General features: G+C 28.6%; 1 protein-coding gene across 1 annotated transcript in view; it reads right to left on the bottom strand.

Annotated features, from left to right (window-relative positions):
• Window positions 1–23,400, bottom strand: part of LOC113367075 (discoidin domain-containing receptor 2-like) — a 111,100-nt gene that overhangs the window by 70,710 nt on the left and 16,990 nt on the right. Inside the window, exons 3-11 of the mRNA XM_026608704.1 lie at window positions 18,019–18,183; window positions 14,046–14,179; window positions 11,865–12,072; window positions 11,697–11,801; window positions 10,870–11,045; window positions 9,281–9,488; window positions 3,927–4,240; window positions 1,993–2,130; window positions 303–646 (exon numbers count right to left, since the gene is read on the bottom strand). Coding sequence (XP_026464489.1) covers window positions 303–646; window positions 1,993–2,130; window positions 3,927–4,240; window positions 9,281–9,488; window positions 10,870–11,045; window positions 11,697–11,801; window positions 11,865–12,072; window positions 14,046–14,179; window positions 18,019–18,183 — 1,792 coding nt within the window. The remainder of the gene's footprint in view (window positions 1–302; window positions 647–1,992; window positions 2,131–3,926; window positions 4,241–9,280; window positions 9,489–10,869; window positions 11,046–11,696; window positions 11,802–11,864; window positions 12,073–14,045; window positions 14,180–18,018; window positions 18,184–23,400) is intronic.

Below are 23,400 nucleotides of genomic sequence, written 5' to 3'. Positions count from 1 at the left end.
ATATAAATATATATATTAATCTTAAATCATACAAATAATCATAGATTAAAATCATTATTTATAAATGGATATTATTAATACTATGCCTGTACACCAAACTATTTCAATATTATAAATTTAACAAGAGTTTCTGCACTTATAATTACCACATTTGCAATTCACTAGAGAATAGATAGCAACATTTTTAGCTTTTAAAACTATGGTATCTTCTATTTTCATAATATTCTAATTTTTAACACATCTAATAATGTGATATAAATTTAATTTTAACCGATGAAAGAACATAATTTTTATATATCTACCTGATACTTCTAGCATCCTGATATCCCCTCCTATTCTCCATAACTTCTTTCGTCTGCAACAAATGAGCCAGATCACCCAATTCTCCGTATTCAATAATAGCCCATTGTGGTCTTTCTCCAGTAACTACACCCAAAACTCTGCAGAGACCAACGTCTGTGAGAGATGCCAAAAATCGCAATTCGCGCATAGAACTTGATCTCCCTGCAGGCGATGGAGAACGCGAAGGCTGCCGCCCGACTCCACCGTTCGGTAAGGTAGAAGGCGGCGAAGAGCGGGCGCAGACTAATCGGCCCACTCCGGGAATAAGTGCGGACAAAGCATTGTCGGTCTCGCACAACATTATCTATTAAAGTTATAAAATAATATGTAATAAAAATAAACAAGACCAAATTAGATAGTATTAAATATTAATATACACATATTAGATAAAGAAACCTGTTAACGAAACGCTATGTGCATATTTATTTTTGAAGTGAAACTTTTTTAGGCGCGACTGGGGTGTAAATCCGTACCAATGCAACGGAAGTGCGTTACGACAGATAAGACAAGATAAGAGTCGAGTGCCAATGATTCGTCATTCGCTCTCGATGATATCATTTCTATACGGGTCGATTGTGATTATTCGTCGTGTATGTGAATGGAGATCTGTCGTTGTATGCGTACGAATATCGACAAGAAAATCGGCATAGATAAATAAACATTTTAAAGTTACATCGTAGTACAAATCTTGATTTAATAAAAATGCCTAAATCAGAAGGATATTTTACCTTGTTCCTCGAAAATATAGATTAATAAGATTAATGATTAGTAAGTTTATTGATTAGAAATCATTTCTGTATTTTTTATAAATCTTTGAAGTTAATAAAATGGAAAATATTTGTTAAGCAAGACAGATATTACAGCTGTTCATAGAATGAGATTATATCGCAAGCGAAAAAGTAGAAAAAATACAGGCAGTCAATGAATGTATGTTGATTTTAATTACATGAAGTTCTTCAAATATAATTACATGATAAGTGAAGTTCCAAAAACAATATTTGCTTAGGCGTTGTTTAACATAATCCACTGTGTGAACAAATATTATAGAATTTATTAATCAGCAATTACTTCATTTCTCTAATTAATTTCTAAATGCTAATTACAATGACAAACCGATCATGTCATATTTGAAGTATGACTTTAATTAGATTATTGTTTTTAAATATTATACATATTTTTAACGCTATTATAAATATATAATTTATAATTTATCATTATATAAATATGTATAATGGTTGACACTTATAAATGTGTGCATCATGAGTGTTACCATATTACTAATAAACATTATTCAAAATTGTTATATGATGTATTTATTTTTACAATATTATTTTTAAATGCCATCTTGTACAGTAGCACATAAGTTTTACTTCAATCGCATGTGAACCTTACGCGCACTCTTTTTTTAATATATTAAATTAAATCACTTTGTCTAAATAATTTCAGTAGTGATTGATATTTTTAAATTGAAATCTGATAATAAATTATCTTTAATTAACAGTTAAAGTTTGATTAACACTATATGCAAAAACGTGCTTTATACCAAAATGATGAAGTAAGAGACGAAATTGATCACCTATACTATAAAGACTAGCCACTCATTTATCGAGTAAAATTTTACTTTGTATTTGATTTTTTAAATTAACATACCTCCCCAGCATGACTAGAGCCAAATTTCTCGACCACGTTTAGACAATATCTAGGGACCGGAGCCAACTCGCTTTCGCGGCAACTGTACGGTCTGCCCATACTCGGCGCAATGTTCCAGCATACGACTGGAGGGGCCACCTGAAATAAATTTATAGTCACAATTATTCACACATATATTTGAATTAAAAACTAAGTGGCAACATAATTCAACTATTTTGTAATATTAATACAATGCAATAGATTTATAAATACCAAAGGCAAAAATGTGTCTTATATTTAATAGCGGTAACATATTATTCTGTAATCACAAATATAATTTATTATTTTTTATTTTTGTTAAAGCATTACGTGCTATTTGAAGGTTATACGGAGTTTTTTTGCCTTTGCTGTTAGATTTTGGAATCACGTTTTGTATACAATTATTTAGTATATAAGAAGTAGTTAAGATTTAGTTAGTCAGTCAGAAGTCAGGAGTCAAGTCAGGCTTACTATTAAGATTCTTAAAAAATGTAGTCTCTGATTATCGATAACCAAAAGGTTATCAAACAAATTATTTATTTGTAAAAATAGTAAACAATAAAATATCAAGATCAACCAAGAACCAGTGTTTTTATCTTATCAACCGTTCAGCTATAGCTACCAAACAACCCCACAATTACAGTTCAATATATTTTATCAAAAATAGCAATATACCAAACTAGCAAGTTACTATAAAATTTTATTGTTACATAAACGAGAGAAAAATAGTTAGTGTATTAAAATATAATAATTTAGATTTCACTCTATTGAGAGCAGTCTAGTGTTTCATTTGAGCACTAACTTATGCAAACATAATAATGAGAATAAAATTAATAATCGTTTAGATATGGAAATTTAATTATTAATTCAAAATATGCAGAGATAATAATCTGATTGTGAGAATCTATAAACTTTTTAACAATTGTAGGTTGTTGAAGGATCAAACATTTTGCTCATAATATCTCATAGTTGTATACGATCAAATATTTTGCTCATAATATCCCGGATTATTAACTTAATTACAATCTAAATTTCGCTAGTAAGTCACAAGATTACTTGTTTATTAACAAAATTTGAAAATATATAGCTTGAAACATATAGCTTTCGTCAGAAAATCCATTAATATTATGCTTTATGTGCGTTTCAAGTTATTCTAAATCTTTTAAGATTGAAATTGGACAAAACATGTATGAGTAAGACAAAATTTTACATTCGTCGACGTTTTCTCAAAAAAGCTTGACACTTCATAAACGGAAGTGAAACATTTTTCGTCAACGATTTAACCAAAAATGCGGAATTAATTTAAAACATTCAAAAACTGTCCGGAAAATATAGTTAAGAATCGTACTAGTTGGTTTCTGATAGAGGTCAGACGGGCAGTTTTTTTGCAATTAGTTGTTGAAAAAAAAAAATGAGACGATTTTTCTGATACCCTCATATCTTAAAGAATATACTAAAATGTTATGGATGTTAAATAATCAAACTTGTGAATCAAAATTTCTTATTCTTAAATTCTTCTTAATTGCTTATACTCAATCCTTACTTAATAACAGCTTGATTATTTACAAATACTGAAAAACGACAATATATAATGAAAATGTTAACACTCATTTTTAAACTGAAAATAGCTGTTTTAATAATTATTTCTTTTTATTTAATATGTAAGTATAAAATAAGGATTACGTTTTACGAAGTAGAAAATTATGCGTTCGAAATAATTTATTATATTGTTAATTTATTATGGTTGTAACAAATTTTAAAAGATCGTGTGTAGTATGGATATATTTTCTTCGAAGCATATTCCAACTATATAAATATAAAGTTGTAAATTTTGTAAACTATTTTGCTTTTGTTCAAAATATCTGTTATTATGAAATGTGAACCTAAGAAGTACAAAAAACATAATAATATCTCACCCTATGTCTATCCCTTGGTGCAGTATGACACCTCTTCGTCCTTTCTGAAGTTTCCGACTTTCTACCAACTGTATGCTGATCACTCCTCCGCAACGAATCATTATTATTATTAATGGACTGCGGTTGCTGGTGATATGGTCCCAAGCATGATCCTTTTCCGGCTACCCTTGATCTGCCATTCGGAATCAGGGTCATGGACCCGTTGCTGGTCGCGCTGATCAACCGCCTGGTGGGCGTGGCAGGAGACTGTGCAGACATAATCGAAGGAGTTACGGTCGGTGATGGGCTGGCGGACGGTGCCGATTTTGCAGATACTGGAAATATAATTTTATTATGTTATAATCAGAATTAATAGACATATGCTTGGATAAAATCAGTTTGGCCATCCCACTTCCTACTCGCTTATAGTAAGATAAAATAGAAAGAATGGAGAGAAAGAACAAAATTAGACTGAACTTGCGGATTTTTGGAAAAGTGTTGGTTTTGTTGCTAAATGTTTTTTTTTATCTCAAGATACTATTTTACATTTGAGAGGCATCTTTTCATCTTCATTTGGAAATATAATGAGAGCATCTTAAGATATGTTAATTATACTTAAAACACACACACATATATATATACATATATATACATATAATTTAATGTATATAAATATATATCAACTATAACATTTGTGTTTATCGATTATTAAACAGTAAATCAATTGAAATTGTGGCAGTTTCTAAGCAATTGTCGAAAGCAATCTCATCATAGTGCTTGCAACTAATGAGATATAACATAATGTATCATTAAGTTCAACAACAAGACTATATCGTTTATATATGGTTGGTTTTATTATAATTATAAATGTAATGTAACAATTTATGCGATGAGATGATACCAAAGTAATGTGCTATAACATGCTGGCCTAGCTTTGTTAATCAAATTGAATTCAACCGAAATAAAACCATAGAGGAATATGTTTCGAAGTGTATAATATATGAGAAGATAAAAAAACATTATTTGTCAATTTGTTCCTCATAATTTATATATGTAGAGCGGGGCTTGAAAGTCCCTTCGATCCAATAGTCGCACAAAACTGACAAACGATAGTCCTCATCGAGATACATTGAATGGCTTTTAAATTTTTAAAATCGGTCTAGTCATTTTTGATAAAATGTCGATTTAAGGTAAAAAATTTGTTCACATACACGCACACAAACACTTTTTCCAAATTCGGTCTCATTCGATTCAGAATGGCTTCAAATGTCGAGAAAACATAAAATTAGTAAATCGAATTTTTTGTTAAAAAAAAGCAATTTTACAAGAGATAAATTGAGTATGTTCACTGGTTTTCACAATATAATTGCTCAAGTCAAATTGGAGCTTGATATATATATATATATATATATATATATATATATATATATATATATATATTAGCTGACCCGGCAAACGTTCAGCCATAAAAAAATATTTCTAGAAAATGTTCAGTATGAAAAATAACTAACTGATTATGAATGTGAAAGTGTGTAGTGAAAGAGGCAAATTATCAGCCTAATCTTTTCATTTAAATTTTTGTCTGTTATAACTGGGAATAAACTATTCGACAAAATGTCTCCTTTGATCAATTCAAAATTTAGGTTTTTAATTTCAATGACCCAAATAAAATAATAATATAATGTAGAAAATCTTTTATAAATATCAATGAGTATAAAATTATACAAATGAGTTCTTTCCGAGTACCGAATTTGAGAAAAATATGATTTGCAAAAAAGCGTGCTATTACGTCAAAAAGTGCATTTTCATATTAACATTATAATAAAGTTGATGTTTTGTGTTTCTAACAATACTTGCGGCACGTTTGATAACATTTTTGTGTATAAATACAACTACAAACAAAACAACTTAGTACAATTAAATAATATACATCTAAAACATCCTAATTAAGTGTAATTGAACATCTGCCAAAACCATTTGACATTTGACGCATGAGCCGTAGTCCATTGTTTCTATTTAAATTACGCTACGACAAAAATTTTCAAATTATAAATGTAAAGTTTCTACGCGGGTTTGAAATAATATCTTACTTTTTCCACAACCTATGGATAAGCACGAATTTTTCAAGACTAAAACTTTAGCCATTTTAACGTTTTACCATACCTAACAAAATACTAAGCTCCGTTTTTATATATAAGAAGATATATATCAGATCTTTAGGAAAAAAGTATATTTTTATTTATATACAAAAGTATAGATGAATTCTTTATTTGCTGTTTTATTGATGAGAGGTATAATATCAAAATTTAGAAATTTTCTGTGTTTAAAAGTTTAGCTAACGTGAGAAGAGTAACATTTGAAATAGTTCATTGCGTATACAAAACCAAAACTTTTGCAATATTAATGTTAAAAAAGTTATTTTAAGGATAAATTATTGAAAACTTAATACTTGTAACAAAGCACTATCATATCATTGCCATGAACGTAGTGCAGATAATAGCGTTTATTAAAATTTTACACATAATTAAATTAAAAGAAAGTAGAATTAAAATGTTTATGTTTTGATAAGTATAGGTACTAAAAAAATCAGCACACAATCCTGTTTCGATCGGTTTATTTAACTTTGTAAAATAAAACTTTTCCAACTCTTGTTTTGCGATTAAAAAAATATAGTAAAACGATAGCCGGAGATAGTTATTTGAGCTGGCAGGATAAAATTACTAAGAAAATTGCTTGGTCCTATAAAACTATTTACGATATCTATAAAGTTTTACCATCGTGCATTAAGAGCTCGGCTCTAACGCTGAATCCGAATAACCACTTCGCGTCAATGATACATAAACTGATATATAACGAGATATAAACTAAAACGCTATTAAGTATAAAAGTTTAAATGGTGCAAATATAAACACAAGCACTACATGCATGTTGCCATTCGACGAGCTTTTATCTCGAACCAATTTCAAGTTGAGGCGGTAACACAATCTCTGTTTTAACTTTAGGAAAGGATTTGATAACTTTTTACTATAATTTGTTATGAACAAACTGAATAGTTTAATATCGGTATCGATAATAAAGTTCATAGATTTTTAGTTACAACGAAAGAATTATTAACTGAATTGCAAAGTTTAAGTTATTTATCTCAAGTATATGTTTTGAAATTTTAGCTAAAATTAAAATTGAAATCCATAATATTTTTGATAATCAAGAAAAAAAATTTACTTTCGATTATTGGCCGATTACTATAACTTATCCTACGGAATGTTAAAAAATTGCCTGCCAATTCACACAACATTCTTACAGTTCAGTTAGGTACATTTTAGTAATTTGAAAAAAAAATGAATATACTAAATTTAATATTATACACACGAATACAGAGTATCCCTGAAATCAACGTCAAGTCAAAACAAAGTAAGAGTATTACTAGTAACTATATTGAAAAAATATAAGAAAACTTTATATAGCATTTCGAAAAATATGATTTTTTTTAAGTACAGCAAAACTGTGATCATTTTTCTAAAATTGTGCTTAATTTTTATTATTTTTTATTTAAACTTGGGAATTGAAGGACGAAAGCCAAAAAAAATAATGACACAAGTTCAAGTTTTCTAAAATTAAGACTAATTGTTAAACTGTAATATTAAAATTATAAAAATTGATCGACTTTGCAAGGCTTTCTTTTAAAAGAACGTGTAGTAAAAGATTTAATCGGTATCGTAAAATGTTAAAATACATTATATGTAAATAATAAATAAATTAAAACCTAAAAATAACACGTTTTTTGCTAGTGCTACTCGAATTGGATATAATATTGGATATAATATCTTTCACGTTTCACGTTTATAAAATTCTTAAAATTCAATATTTGGAAGAGCGGGATCGCGGATAAAAAGACTACCTCCAATATCTCTTTTAACATGTAGCGTTAAGAATTTTTTAACCACAATATTTGAAAGTAGAGGATAAAAAATCTGTAACCAGCCATTGGCTTAATCAACCAACGTCGCCCTCAGGAGATAAACGCCGTATATCAAAAGTTTTTTTTGTTGTGAGCACTGTTGTTTAGTTTACTAGTTCTTAATGTAATTTTCAAGTATAAGCTATATAATTATAGGTTCAACAGATTTTCTTATATAACCTCTATAAAAGTTCACATATGGGCGAAGTAAAGAAATCGATTAAAACTGTACCCTGACAAAAACAATACAAAAATAGTAAAGTAAAAAGTAAATTAAGTTAGGGATAAAATACATTTATAGTCATTCGAACTCTGCTAATATTTCTGACAAAATACCAAATCAAAATTATATAAGTGTTATCTGAAATTTACATATATTATATCATGGTTCAATAATATAGCTATTATATCGTAAAATCCTTTTTGCTTTAAATTTAAAATTAAGACATTGGATCTCTTTGCCCTCTTTCTGTCCATTTTTACTATTGCCTTCGGAGTAAAAATAAACTGATGATAAATATTAGAAAAACAGTAAAAATTCAGGAGACCATATTTTTCTAATAAGTCAAAACCGAGACAGCAATTTTTAGTTATGCTTATAGTGACAGTTTTTTTATATAAATCTTTTCTCATGAGAATTACGGACTTTTAGTAAAAACTTTATTATTCAATTATATGCAATACTTTTTCATCTATGGTATTATATTTTATATCAATTTATATATTAATCGCGCTTTTAAGCCTTGTATAGGCAATATTCTATTCAATTTTATTTATAATTAATTTGAAAAAAAAAAACTAGCACTTGTTTGTTGGTTTTCATAATTTTCGTTAATTCATCTGTTAATTTTTGAAATACCGGGACAGTCCGGGTGAAAAAATCTAAATTCGATATAAGTAATGCTTTTAAAAAAAAACGGACACAACATAGAAATTCGGGACAGTCCCCGGCGAAACCAAGACGGTCACCTTATAAAAATAGACATTATTGAAAATACGAATTAACTGGGAATTTTATTGATAATAGTTCGATAGTTGCTTGATTGATACACGTGATGTGTTTTGATGTAGTTCATTTGTGTTATACAGTATAATTACTTGAATTCGAATTGAACATTTGTGCTCCGCCCTACCCTAGTTGAAATGTGTACGAGAAATCACATAGTTTTATGATAAAACAATTAGAAATATTTGAACTGTATAGCTCAATATAAATAATATTTGAATATATGCTTCTTCGAAAATATTACTAATTTTTTGCTTTTTCTATAAATTATATTTTGTGGTAATTGTGAAAAATAAACCTCCATAATAGTAAAATAGAATCTAATAAATGTTACATGATTAATATCAATCATAATTGTTCTTAATCCTCAGAATTTCCATCAAAAGATTCACCATATCTAATAGTACTCACTCAGTCTGGATTCGTTATCGCTGGAAGGTGCTTCGCAATCAATAAGCGATGAAGTCAGTGCGACGTAACTGCCAGTACCGCCGTTGACAAGCAGAGGTGACGTGGCGGGGCTTCCGGCACCTCCAGGAGGTGCCTGTCCCACAGGCGAGGCAGCGCTACTACCGCCGGCACCGCCATTCGACGATGGCGCCAAGTTCATCAGGAGATCCTGGAATAGTGATCATAAGATGTAATATTTATGAAAGTATGATGATTTATAACGTTTTTATATTTATGAATGTATAGAAATAATAAAAACTCAATACGAAATTTATTGATTAATTAATACTGATTTTAGTTCTACTTCTTTAGGTCTGTGGTGAATTTGTTATTTCCAAAAATAACGAGAAAAAAATATTAAAATATAAACTAGGTAATCTGAAAAATTACATGAAAAAAAATTAAAGTTTTGTAACATGAGTGAAACGAATATTAAATGTTAAATATGAACACACTAAACTCATTTTTTTGCACACATGTTATTTCATATATTACAGACGTTTCGAAACTGTGAAAAGTATAGAACTAATGCATGTTCTAATTTTTTTTATAAATTATATATGTATATATATATATATATATAATTAACATATATGTAACATATATTTAACAATATTAAAATATTTATTTATCTCCATTAGATATTGAACCGTTCTTTATAATATTGTCATAGCTACTGTCTTCCAAGCCGACGCAATAAACAGAACTGTGCAGATCCTTCATTTTTGACAACTGATACGTGATAAAGTTTTGGTTTGCGTTATTATTATCGACTAATTTTGAATTTTATAAATCTTATTTCGTTTCAGTCTTTAATTATTTGTAATAACTTTTGTGATTGCTGAATTGTATAAATAGTTATCTTGAATAACGTAAGAAACATACCTGGGGTTAGTTGAAACAAAACCTTGGGGTTAGTGGTAACATATAAGGATTAAATTAAATTTTAAGAGTAAAAGATTAAATGGAATGTATAGTTTGTAAAATATGGGTACATGAATATAGTGTTACATGAGACGAAGACACTATTACTTTTATTTGTATTTTGATATTAAATGTAGTTCACGTAGAGTTACGGTAAAATTATATTTTTTGTTTGTATTAATGATAGTTTGCGTCGATGTATAAAAAGAATTACTTAAAAATAAGTAAATTTTCTTAAAAAAGTCATTTATTTTTCGTTACTACTTGCTCCTGTAGATGTTTGCAACTAGCCTCAAACACGGCGTAATTTGTAATGCACTGAACTGCACAGTAGTAAATTATTTTTACTTGATTCGGTAGAGAAATAGTTACAGAAACTATTTATTTTTATTACGTAAAAATATATTCGGTGGATATCAAGATATATTATTAATAAAACCTGTTGCAACAAGCCGTACTATAGAACTGTAATGTACTGGTATTCACCTAGATAAGCTAATTAGGAAACTGATTGATATCTGCGCACAACTTTTAATTAGGAGTCGGGTGCGCTACGCACAAATGAACAACATGACAAAACATCCATAACACTGTTGATTACGTTTGTTATGTGCAAAATTAATTACCTTCATGTTTATAGTAACACCAAATGGATTTCTCAATATCGTAGGCGATCCTTGAAGTTTTTGTCGTCTACTCAATATCAAGATGATTACAAAAACAACTAAAAGCAATAGCATAACAGCGGTCAAGACGCCTATAACGGCTTCTACATAACCGCCTTCATCTTGATGAGCTTGAACTAGAAAAAAAGTAGTAATTAATTCAACTGATCCAGAACTAATTATGAAAACTACTTAAATATTTTTTCTAATTTGTAAAAAAGTGGTTTATTCAAAATTTAATGAATCATGAATTGAAATACGACATTTCATTTTAAATATTTTTATTTTCTCTATAGATTTTTCAATTTCAAATTTTGGTTGCTATCGTGGTTGTTTAAAAATATTAGAGTATCATAAAATATAGAAAAATTAATAAGTTTTGACAAATTCAAATATTTATTCATGATAATATCGAAATGAATCAAAGTCTTTCTTGGAACAAAATCTACAATTAAGTGACAAAATGCAAATCATTTCTGTCAATTAAAATGAAATAAGTGTTATTTGTAGCGGCAGTTGATTGTATAATAACGTTCATAGTTGATCGAACCATATAAACCAAAAATATCTCTAACTAAAATCACCAAGGAGCGTCCATATATCCTGGTTAAGAAGTTTTGTAAGTTATATGTTATAAACTATAAATGTAATGATCTTAAATGTAATATCAATAATTTAAAATAACACAAAAATACATTAACAATACCTAAATTGGCCTAGATCAGAAAAGATAATCATAGATAAATAAGTATAAATAATCGAGATATTATTTATTATATAATTTATACCTGTTTCAAATGTATCAAATGCTACCCCAATCTCTGGGTTGACCAAAATTTCTTCGTCGCTGGTATTTAACTCAATTTCATCTGTAGCGTTGTATCCCAATGGTTCTGAGAAAATAATTTATTTACAAAAATATTCTTTTACATATATTTATAATCAATTATACAAACCACTATCAAAGAAAACTTCGCTCAGCATAATCCATGATGCAGCAAAATAAAGTCGAATTTTGACAAATCTTGCCAATCTATGATGTAAAGCTATTGTCACATCTCGGGCTACTTCTAAGGCTCTATCGGGCATATAAGAATATCCCAAAGGTCTACCATTGTAATGTAAACCACCAACGGAAAACCAGATTTTTGCCCTTGAAAAAACCTGAAAAGATATATAAATATAATATAATAATATATTTTTGAAACCATTCTGTAAATTTAATTACTAGAATTCTCTCGTACTAGTTAATGCTATATTTCTAATTTGTCGCAGCATTGCCACAAGACAGCGATTTTCACTTAGAAACATATTTATAAAAATATTTTCACGTAAAAATATGAGGCACTACTGCTTGATATCAGGCTGAGGTGTATCGAACCTGAAAACCTGCTGTTGTAAAGCCAAAGTTCTGATAGCTAAGTAATATAATTATCTTTTAACTTCCCGAAGAAAAAGTTTCGGGAATCAGAAAATTCGATTAGCTAATTTTATATTTTCTCGGCGTTTCAAGCCATTTGAATCGAATGATACCAAATTTGAAAAAGGTATGTACGTGTGTGTGTGTGTGAACACATTTTTTGTCGCAAATTGAAGTTTTCTCAAAAACGGTTGGACCGATTCCAAAATATTCGATGTATTTCGATGAGGAATATCGTTTTTCAATTTTGAGCGACCACCGGCCGAGTCGTTTCTTTGTAAATAGCACTAAAGAAAAAAAATCATCCACGTTTTAGCCCGCAATTCCAAATCGATTTTGAAAAATCAAGAACTGTTTAAAAGATATTGGTTTGGAATGATACTAATTAGCTTTAGGTAAAAATTAACCGGGCCGTTTTCTTGTAATTAACTATTGCAGAAAAAAATTGCCGATTTTTATGAAGCTTTTATGACGATAGATATCATAGTCTTATAGACCATACAAAAATAGTCCTACGTCAAAAATTCATCAAAGTTTGAGAAAATATTATAGTAAAAATTTGTGTCAAATTCGCTTTTGTGATGTGTTGAGTCAAATATTATAAATTCATCAAAATTTATGATAGTAATATCAATTTTAGAGCATATAAGCACGTGTCTGTGCAATATAATTAATATAATTATAGTTAATTTAAATGTGTTTCAGAATTCTATTCGAAATCGCAATATTTAGATTTAATTGAAAGCGATTACATTTTTTTGAAATAAACAGTTAGAAATTTTATCACATATCTAAATTTCGACTTCGATTGATTAAATCCATTCTTACACATTTCGGAAAGATCGTGCAACTTGCCTTAAGGCTAAATGTCACTTTCAACTAGTTTAAAATTGAAGTAATAATTATAAAACTTTCTAAACGCATGAAGAATATTTATTATTTTTAACGTGTATTTTGTAGATTCTATTTTTGGTATAAAACTCAAATATTTTTATTGAAAAATTGTTAAATAGCTTTCTGACAATTCCAATAACGTAACAATAAGTTGTTGAAAATAAAAACTTTTAAACAAAATTTTTAATTTAGCGACAAATTCCAACAATAGTAAAAACATAACCAATTGAAATATTTCTCTAGAGTCAATTTTATCATGAAACTAAAAATTGATTAAATTGAGTTATGGATTCATAGAAAAAACTTTCTGAAAACTGATATTTATATGTCAAGTGTTCCTCTTTCGAGTACTTGATACTTCCACTATGCTTCCACTAGACTATTTTGAGTACTTTTTCTACCGTAACTCCAAATCGACTAGATATGTATATATTGAAAATCAATATGTTCTGCACTTTAAAATAAATTTTGATTTATTACAAATGGTAAAGCTACTTTTTTAAACGTGAATGATTGTACATACATACATACACAATACACTCATACTGCGCATGCACTCTACAGCACACACATAAACATATTCGTATAACATTTATCGACAATGATCCTAAAATGTAAAGATATCCCAATCTTTTCTTCAAGTTTAATGTAGCATTTCCTAAGGTATGTTAATTAATATATTTTCCCTTGCGATTTTAATATAAACTGCATCTGATCAAAACTCCACCGGATGGTAAATTAGTTTCTCCTTTGAGATAGTGCATCTTTACATTCGGCCAATACGGGGATGATAGGGAATCCTATTAACTATAAATATCTTTACCTGGACATCTTTGCTGAAGAAGTTGTTGGTGAACAGATGAATGGCGCTGAAGTTCCGCAACTGATCGAACTCGAAGATTAACTCTACGTATCGTTCGCCTAATGAAGTGTTCCTCCAACCTACCCAGCCGTTTCCTGAAAGATATCGAAATCATCAAAGAACATCTGGGTTGTTCAGATTCTTGATGATATGACAAACTATATAAATAATATGTATGAATTTTTTTATTTCACAAATTAATATTATTGAATTAAGGAATATTTTGCTTAAGATTTTATATTCATTAACAGTTATTACACTTCTGAAATTCGATTTCAATCATAATTACCACAACACATGCACATACAATGAATACCTGTATATACATATATACATATACAAAGAAGTGTAATTCATAAAAAAAATATTGTCTACAACGTTATCTAGTTAAATCTTAAACAATACTAATTCCTAAATATTAATGTTGATAACTGGTATAAACGTATAAACATATGTAATCTAACTAGTGGCGTATGGCATCGTGCTTTAAGGCAAATTGCTGAAACTTCCCGTACCGTAATAAAATATTCTATAAATATTAAGTGTTTTCAAATAGATAATTAAAAGTACAGTAACTTTGTTCATTATTCGTATTTTATAAAGCTTATGAAATGGACGTTTACATATAATAAATAAAACTGATCAACTGGATTCAAAATAAAGGACATTGTCTAATATTTGTTTGTCTAATATTTATAAGACTTATATATTTGAAGTATATAAGTGGCGTTTAGAACTTAGAAAACCAGAAATAGAATTAAAATCCGAATTATTTTCGATATTCAAAAAAAGTTTTGGGTATTAGAAAAATAAAATATAAAAAAAGTTTCCCCAAAAGCAATCGTTTCTGCAACACATTTATTTAAATCGGATGCTTAGTTCTGTCAAAATCTGTCATTTTTTGTACATTTAGCTTTATATCTCCGAACGGCTGGACCTGCCTTTACTAAAAGCTAATCACCACACTTCCCTGTCAATAAAAATCGATTGCTTTTTGAATTATTTAAGTCAATTCATCTATACGCCCGAAATCCTCGACGAAAAGTTGTATCCACGCATAGATACACACACATGCACACAAACACACACACGTCAATCCAGAGCCAAAATGTTCAGAAACCTCTGGAACGTGAAGATATGTAAATATTTTAATTTTTAATTTTTGGACGATTAAAATAAATTAACCTATATAAAATATCAAAGTGTGAATATAAACTTTATAGTTGTTTCAGAACTTTAATAATAATTAACTATCTAATTCAACTTGTGAAAATAAATTTAACCACTGAAAATCATCTCTCATTTATAGTTTAGTATAGATTTGACGATTTTACGTAACTACATTGTATATTAATATAGTAACTTGAAATTCATTTTTTTTTTAAATATTTCAATATTACGGAACGATGAGTGCAAAATAAGTTTAATATTTATTTTCAATATTAATTTAAAATATAATTACAAAAAAAGTATTCATCAAAAATTGTAGTATTTTAGTTGCAAAAGCATTTCAGTTTCAGCCAGTAGTTTGTACGATGGCTTTTGTATTTTTAAAGCCCATCATCAATTCTTAAAATTTTACTCATCATCCTAACAAGATGAGATGTAAAAATTAATCTGTAATAATAAAAATAAAAGTTTGCACGATGAATAAAATTGATAAAGTTTTAATAAATCTAATTATGACTCTTGGTTTTAAAGATATATATTTCGCATATGATTATATTATAACTACAATACTTAAATTATACCGCAATAAAGAAAGTTATATTTCAATAAATTCGATTATTAAAAAACATTTAGTAAACGTTTTAATAAGGACAATCTATTTTATTAAATTGTGCTCTCTGGTATATCATAATTGTTTTTATTTGACTGCCGTAATTTTATATGAAAGCAAAAAAAAAATTAAAAAGTTGCAAATAAAAATATATTTTCTTGAGGTTGTTTGTACTTCAGATAACGTAACTATCGCTTTACATCTATAGTAGTTAAGAATTGATTTAACTCTCCGTCGGTCGGATATTTTTCCACCTTCGAACGGTCGGAAAGGTCTGGCTGGACCACCATTCATTTTACATGCAATTATATGGGATAAATGAGTTTTTGGTGTCTTATATATTAACGATTATTAGTAGTAAATATTTAAAGTTTTGATTTTTTCTTTTTTTTACCGTCTTTTGCATGTGTTGAACTTACTTATAATAAAAATGTTACATATTATATTATATAAAAAAATCAAGAAATATAAAGAAATCGTCGCTTTTTTTGTTAATTTTTCTGATTTATACCAATGAAAAACAATATTTATTCTTTTTCGGCGCCTTTGAAATGAATGTGAAATTCAAATGAAAACGAAATGAGGTGCGTCGCATTTGAAATGAGCTGTAAAACTCAAAGTGAAAATATAATTTCACTGCAGGTTTCCAAAAAAAAATTTCGAACGCAGTACGGGTAGAAAAATTGTTGATAATGTGTGCATTACTCATCCGATTTTCAGTGTTTGCGATTACGTTTGGTAAGTTTTCAAGGAACTCTCGACATGAAAATACTAGCATTCATGTTACAACACATAGCAAAGAATATATACAACGCAGTTTGAATAGAAAATACCATGAAAAAAGACAAAATACTGGTTTACATATATCAAAAAGTGTATATTTCATACAAAATGTATGGGTGGTCTAGACAGACCTTTCCGACCGTTCGAAGTATAAAAAAATTAATATCCTTATAATTATCCTTCTGTACATTTTTTCTTCCTGATTTTTTCATTGATCAACAGCTAATGAAATTTTAAGAAAAGTCAAGAAATTTCAAGTCGATAGAAGTATTCTTTTTTTTAATTGAAGTCGAAAAAAGTCTGGCCAGACCATGCCGACCGACGGAGGGTTAATTATGGAACACATATGATTACTTTCAAATGTTTTAAAAATATGAAGCATTATACGAGGTCTGTTCAAAAAGTTTTCGTAATTTTCGTTTTTTCAAAAAAATATTTATTTATTCGTCTACATTAATGTGGTCCCCTTCAAAGTAGTCCCCCCCAGATATAATACACTTATGCCAGCGTTTTTTCCAATTTTCGAAGCACCCTTGATATTCACTTTTTGATATGTCCTTGAGCACTCTCGGCGATTTTCTTCAATCGAGGAAAACCGCCGTCCTTTCATGGGTCTCTTCAACTTTGGGAATAGGAAAAAGTCACACGGAGCCATATCTGGTGAATTTTTGCACTTTGCAACACTTTATTTCATTTTTTACGCAAAAATTAATACAAATTCTTTGACTTTTTCAATTCTTCCATTGTAAAAATCGCCGAGCTCAGAAAAACACGTCGAACCTTAGCGACTACCACAGACAAAGTAAACAGTGAATATAGCTGAAAATTTCATCATACTTTAGGGGCATGTATACCAACACAATAAAAAAAATTTTGACAATCAGACACTCCAGACCCGCGAAATTTAATTATTAGTAATTCCGGGTACTTTTTGAACAGACCATGTATATAGAAGCAAACAGTAATTCATCCGTTCTTGTTTCAAAATATTTTTTGCTTCTTCCTTGTATACTAATACATTTTCTTCACATGTGTAGCATTATATTGTTTTTCACCGTAATTCAACACAAAAACTTATTGTGTTGGTTTTGAAAAGGATAAATAATTGTAACAGCAAATCATCGATCGAAAATGATTAATTATAAAGAAAATTATTCACATTGTATGGTTAGCCAATGTTAACAAATTTCATTGTGTTTTAGTTCGATAACAGAGTTTTGGTTAAATAGAAGATTATCTTGATTATCAACTTAAATAGTTTATGATATTTACTCTTACTAATGCCAACATAAAAGTATAATGCAACTGTAACATATTTATAATGCTCTAGAAAAATACATTTTTTATATATAAATAAATAATTATATTTACCTTTACCGTAACCTATATCTAGGCGGAAATTATCGGCCCCGTACTGTCCGTCGACGAGCCTGCCCAAGCCGCCAGTTAAACGACCGGAGGTTCGGTTGCCGTCGTAGCTGGAGTCGCTCAGTTCGGGCTCCGGAGACTGCGGTATTGAATAACTAACGATACCACCTGGAACAAGCCATCATTATAAGTTGAAATAAGTTATATAAAAATACTTGATAATAAAATAAATATTTTATTATAAAAGTTACTTATACATTTGATGTAGATGGTTATGAATAAATGGGCAGAAAGATCAAATTCGAGTTTGAGCATTTATTTCGTGAAAATCAAAACAATATCATAACAAATAACATATATCAAACAAACAATTATCTGACTTGACTATCTGACTATCTGACTATCTGCCTAAATTGCCACCTGGTTTTTTTACCCCAAAATCGTAGTAAATTTGGACGACCGGCAAACAGGTCCAATGACTTATTTTAATTTTAAAGACATTTTACAAAATAATAGCTTCAATATTCATCGCATGCAAAATATAAATCTCATGAGTGCATTTTATACTGACTGATGGAATTGGTGTTTTGTCAGAAATGTTCATCAGCAGAGTTGGAATAACAATTTATTTAAATTATCTCTTGTAAAATTACTTAAGTTAATTTAATTTACATTTTTATTTGCTATTTTTTATTTTTATACCTTTACCAGAGTGAATTTTCAATAGGTCCATTTTATCACACCCAGCTTTTATAGAGGTTATATAAAAATTCTGTATTGCTGAATCTAACTTAGAAATAAAATCACATCTAACAAAACAATTGAATAAGGTATACTTCAAAATTACATTCAGGTCTGGTAAACTAAACAACAGTGCTCACAACCAAAAAAATCTAACATTGAAAGAAATTACATTTGTTATAATTTTTAAACATTGCCGTTTATCTCCAGATAACAACGCCGGAAGAATCAAGGTGATGTCTGGTTATACATCTTTTTCCTTCTACTTCCAAATATTGTTAATAAAATTTTTTTAATTTTACTGGTTTTTGAGATATCGGTGGTGTACCTTTTTACCATCGGACCTTTAATCCCCGCCGCTCTATCTTATACCAATAATCTCTAAAAAAGTTTGTGTAACTTCTTATCTCATATGTAGAATATAAGATCAAAAAAATAATACTGGAATTAAATTTTATAAAATACTTTTACTTTTGAATAATAAAAGTCAAAGAAGTGCCTAGTCCATGGCGTGTTTTCTTTAGTAAAATCTATCTGTTTTTCTTTTATTACAAAAATTAATTTATGTAAACTAAATATGCTCCATTACTATCGACAATATTTAGGCATTTTTCTCTCAAACAGAAAATCTCTTATCAACAAAGTTTGTCAATAAAACTTTCCTTAATAAAAAAAAAAACAAAAACATTTCTCTTTGATAAAACTGAAAATACAGCATTTCGCTATCTGAAATAATACATTATAACATGTCAGACGTTGCCTTTTAGTACGGGAAAAAGTCCTCGGAGCTTGTCGTTCGTTCAGTGGGAATAGAAATAAGAATGAATAAAAATGATATTCGGATTGTCAAATACATCATAAGCGACGACCGATCCATCATTTCCACTCAAACACATCGCGTGTGGGTACTACATACTGGGTAACGCCGTACACAATGTTAAATGTACCCGCATACATTTATGCACACGCCAGGATAAAGATCACAGGTCTTAGGAACACGTTTTATATGCCAACGTACATTATATTCTATCTGAATGAAAATGGTTAAAATATTACTCAAACTGTACGATATTTATTTAATATATAATACAACATAAACTATGAATTTATTTTCGATGATGGCATTTTCCTAAATTATCTATATATTTATTTATTTAAAACCAATTACAGTAGAAACTCAATTAACTGTTGTCGATAGGCATTCGAGTAATCAAAAATCTGGATAATCGAATGTACAAAGAATAATGTTGCGTATTTATTAAGATTGATAAATACATATATAGATATCAACAAAAATAATATTTACTAAGAAAATAAAACACATACCATAACGAAATGCTCGAGGAATATTGAATGTTTTCAAATAGATGATTATAAATACGGTAACATTTGCCTAATATTTATTTATAAGAATTATATGAACTGAAACTGAAACATAGTTACATAGTTGAAGTTATTTATTTAAAGTATATAAGTGAGCTTTAGAACTTTAGCCAAAATCAAAATTGAAACTTATATTATTTACAATATACAAAAAAAAATACTTTTAATTTTTTTTTTTTTTCAAAAGCAATTGTTTTGTCAACACAAGCAGAAAGGTTTTGAATCATTCAATTCGGATGCTTATTTTCTCAAAAACTGCTATTTTTCTGAGAGTTTTCTGTATCTTCAAAATGGCTAGTCCTGCCTTTGCCAAAAACTAATAACCATTTTTCCCAATCATTACTAATTGAATGTTTTTTAGATCATTCAAATCGGATGCTCCGTTCTTATCTCCGTAACGGCTGAACCTGCCTTTCCCAAAAACTAATCAGCACATCTCCCTATCAATAGGAATAAAAGGTTTTTTGAACCATTCAGTTCGTTTAATCCATGCGCCCAAAAACGTGAACGAAAAAATGCAGACACACAAAATACACACACGCACACACACATCCATTTTATCTGAGATATGCCAAAATGTTCAGAAACCTTTAAAACGTCGAAAAATGCAAAAATTTTCATTTTCCATTTTTGGAAACCCTACGTGAAATTAATAATAAATATGTATGTACATACATATTTTCTTAGATTACATTTCATATATTATACATGATATGGTCTTTTAAGGCAAATTGCTGAAACTCTTCATACCGTAACTTTTTTTTAACCGTTTTGTCTCTAAAACAGCAAAATTTTTAAGTTTTAAAAAAATTTAAATTGCAATATAGGAAGTTCCAGCAATTTGCCTTAAGACGTCACTAGTTTATATTTAATGTCATGCACCACTAGTTTATATATTTATTTTTAACAAAAAATAAAGAAAAGTAAAAGAAGTTTCACATAGTACGTTAAGTACGAAATAAAACTAGTGGTGCATGACATCGTGCCTTAAATTGCAAATTGCTGGAGCTTCCCGTACCATAACGCAATATTTGAGTAGCTTTCAAATAAATTATTATAAATTCTGTGATTTTCATTATTCGTATTTTTAGACAAAATATAAGTGCTTATAAATTGGACGATGGCGTTTTTATATGTTTACTTAAAATATAAATAAACAAAACTTGATCAAGGGGAGTTAGAATGAAGGACCTTATCACACATTTTCAAGAATTTTATGAACTGAATTGCAAAGTTAAAATTATGTATTCCAAGTAAGTGAGCTTTAGATTTTTAGAAAAAATTAAAATTAAAATCCGAAGTATCTCCGATAATTTAAAAATAATTTTTTTTTAAATTATTAACTTCTAGTCGTAGGGTAAGTTATAGTAATCGCCTTCGTTTAAATCGTATTTTATTAAAATCAAAATCGTTTACGTTTCAGAGGTTTCTGAACATGTTGGTATCCTTTAGAAAAATGGATGTATGTGTGTGTATGTAAGTCTGTGTGGATGTATGTGTGTGTGTGCGTGTGCGGGTACATATTTTCGTCGACGATTTCGGGAACACGGATCAACCGATTTGAATAATTTAAAAATCATTCGATTCGTATTGATAGGAAGACGTGCTTAGTTTTTGGCAAAGGTAGGTCTAACCGTTTCGAAGATACAAGACAAAAAAAGCCAAAAATTGTAATTCAGTTTTTGCGAGAACGGATTGTCCGATTTGACTAATTCAAAAAACACTTTTTTGAATTGAAAAAATGAAGTACCGTTCTTAGGAAAGGCAGGTATAACAATTCCAGAGATCGAATAAAAATAAGTAAAAAAAATGCCATTTGGCGGTCAAAAATGATCATTACGCATGTGCACATCAAATTATCAAATATTTTATAGAGATTTTAATAACAAGTCTGAATTTTGGAAAGACAGCACTTAGTTGCCATATTGGATATTAAAAAACTAACTACTAGCCGGTAGGTTTTAATCCTGAATTCGCTTCTTCGACCTTTTACATTTTATTGTAGGTATTCTTATAATATGTTTTACAATCGAAATTAGCAAATAATAAAAAAGTCTTGCTCGTTAAAAAATAAAATAATCATAATACTATTCAAACAAAATTTATGCAAACAAAAAACAAAATATCCGGATTAGCAAAGTATGTAGTATGCAGAAACAGTTGAATAAAGAAATTTATAATAATAAAAAATCATAAACATCATAGTATGGTCATTATTACCTTTGTCTATATGTTATGGTAAGAAAAAGTACAATACGCGAAAGTAAAATATCACAATTGTCAAATAAAACGATAAAAAGATCCACGTTATCTAAAAATATCTTCTTATTTGTGAGATAAATTCAATAATTGAGAATCCTTGGAACTCCGACGGCTTATACAGCAGGTAGTTCAGATAAATACGGAATGCATTAGCAGATTTTATCTTAGTTTCTCCACCGGCAACTTTTTGTGTTTCGTATCTGGTAATATGTATATGGGACATTATGACAATATTACAACCCTACTATAATGGTCATATAAAATTATATCACGAGCTCGAAAGCGCATTCCTTCGCTCGTAAAAACTTTTTGATCGTAATACTACAATGTGAATAATGCTTAATAGAATTCACGCTTTAGATATAATAATTTAAAATTAATCGAATCTTTATTATAATATATTGAGACGACGTTAATAATATCAGAAGACAAAAATACTATTGACATACGATAAGATTATGAAATTCTAAATAGTAAAAAATCATTATATATTCGGGATCACACATATATATCATAACATTTTCTGTATATTTTTTCTTGCTAAAAGTGATATTAAATATACAATTATAACATTTTAAAATTGTATAATATAAGAGAGTAATATACATAATTACCTAACGATATAGCATGTCTAGGAACCTAGAAACTTCAATCAAATTGAATTTACGTTTGCAATAGAAACTAATTTAATAAAAATGATGTTATCAAATTTATCTTCTAAATCAAGCTAAGCTATCTTCATTAGTTTTAATAATGTTTGAATTAGCTTTATCATTGTATCTGATTTTAATTATTTACATAGTGTATAATTGAGAGGTTTGTAATGCCTCTTCTAAATTATATATCTTAGTATAGCATTAGAAAAACGCATTTGCTGTATTAAAATATAGGTTACTTATAAACAATATTAATGATTAAAAAATATAGTGAAAATATTTAATTTTGTAGATATAATAATTCCAAACAATTTTATTTTTATTATTTTCTTCTAATATTCAA

Source organism: Ctenocephalides felis, unplaced genomic scaffold (assembly GCF_003426905.1).
Source record: "Ctenocephalides felis isolate EL2017-DRISC unplaced genomic scaffold, ASM342690v1 CF-g0.4_SCAFFOLD_01170, whole genome shotgun sequence".
Taxonomy (NCBI): domain Eukaryota; kingdom Metazoa; phylum Arthropoda; class Insecta; order Siphonaptera; family Pulicidae; genus Ctenocephalides; species Ctenocephalides felis.
Note: the sequence above shows the minus strand (reverse complement) of the source record. Positions and strands in the feature narration are given on the sequence as shown.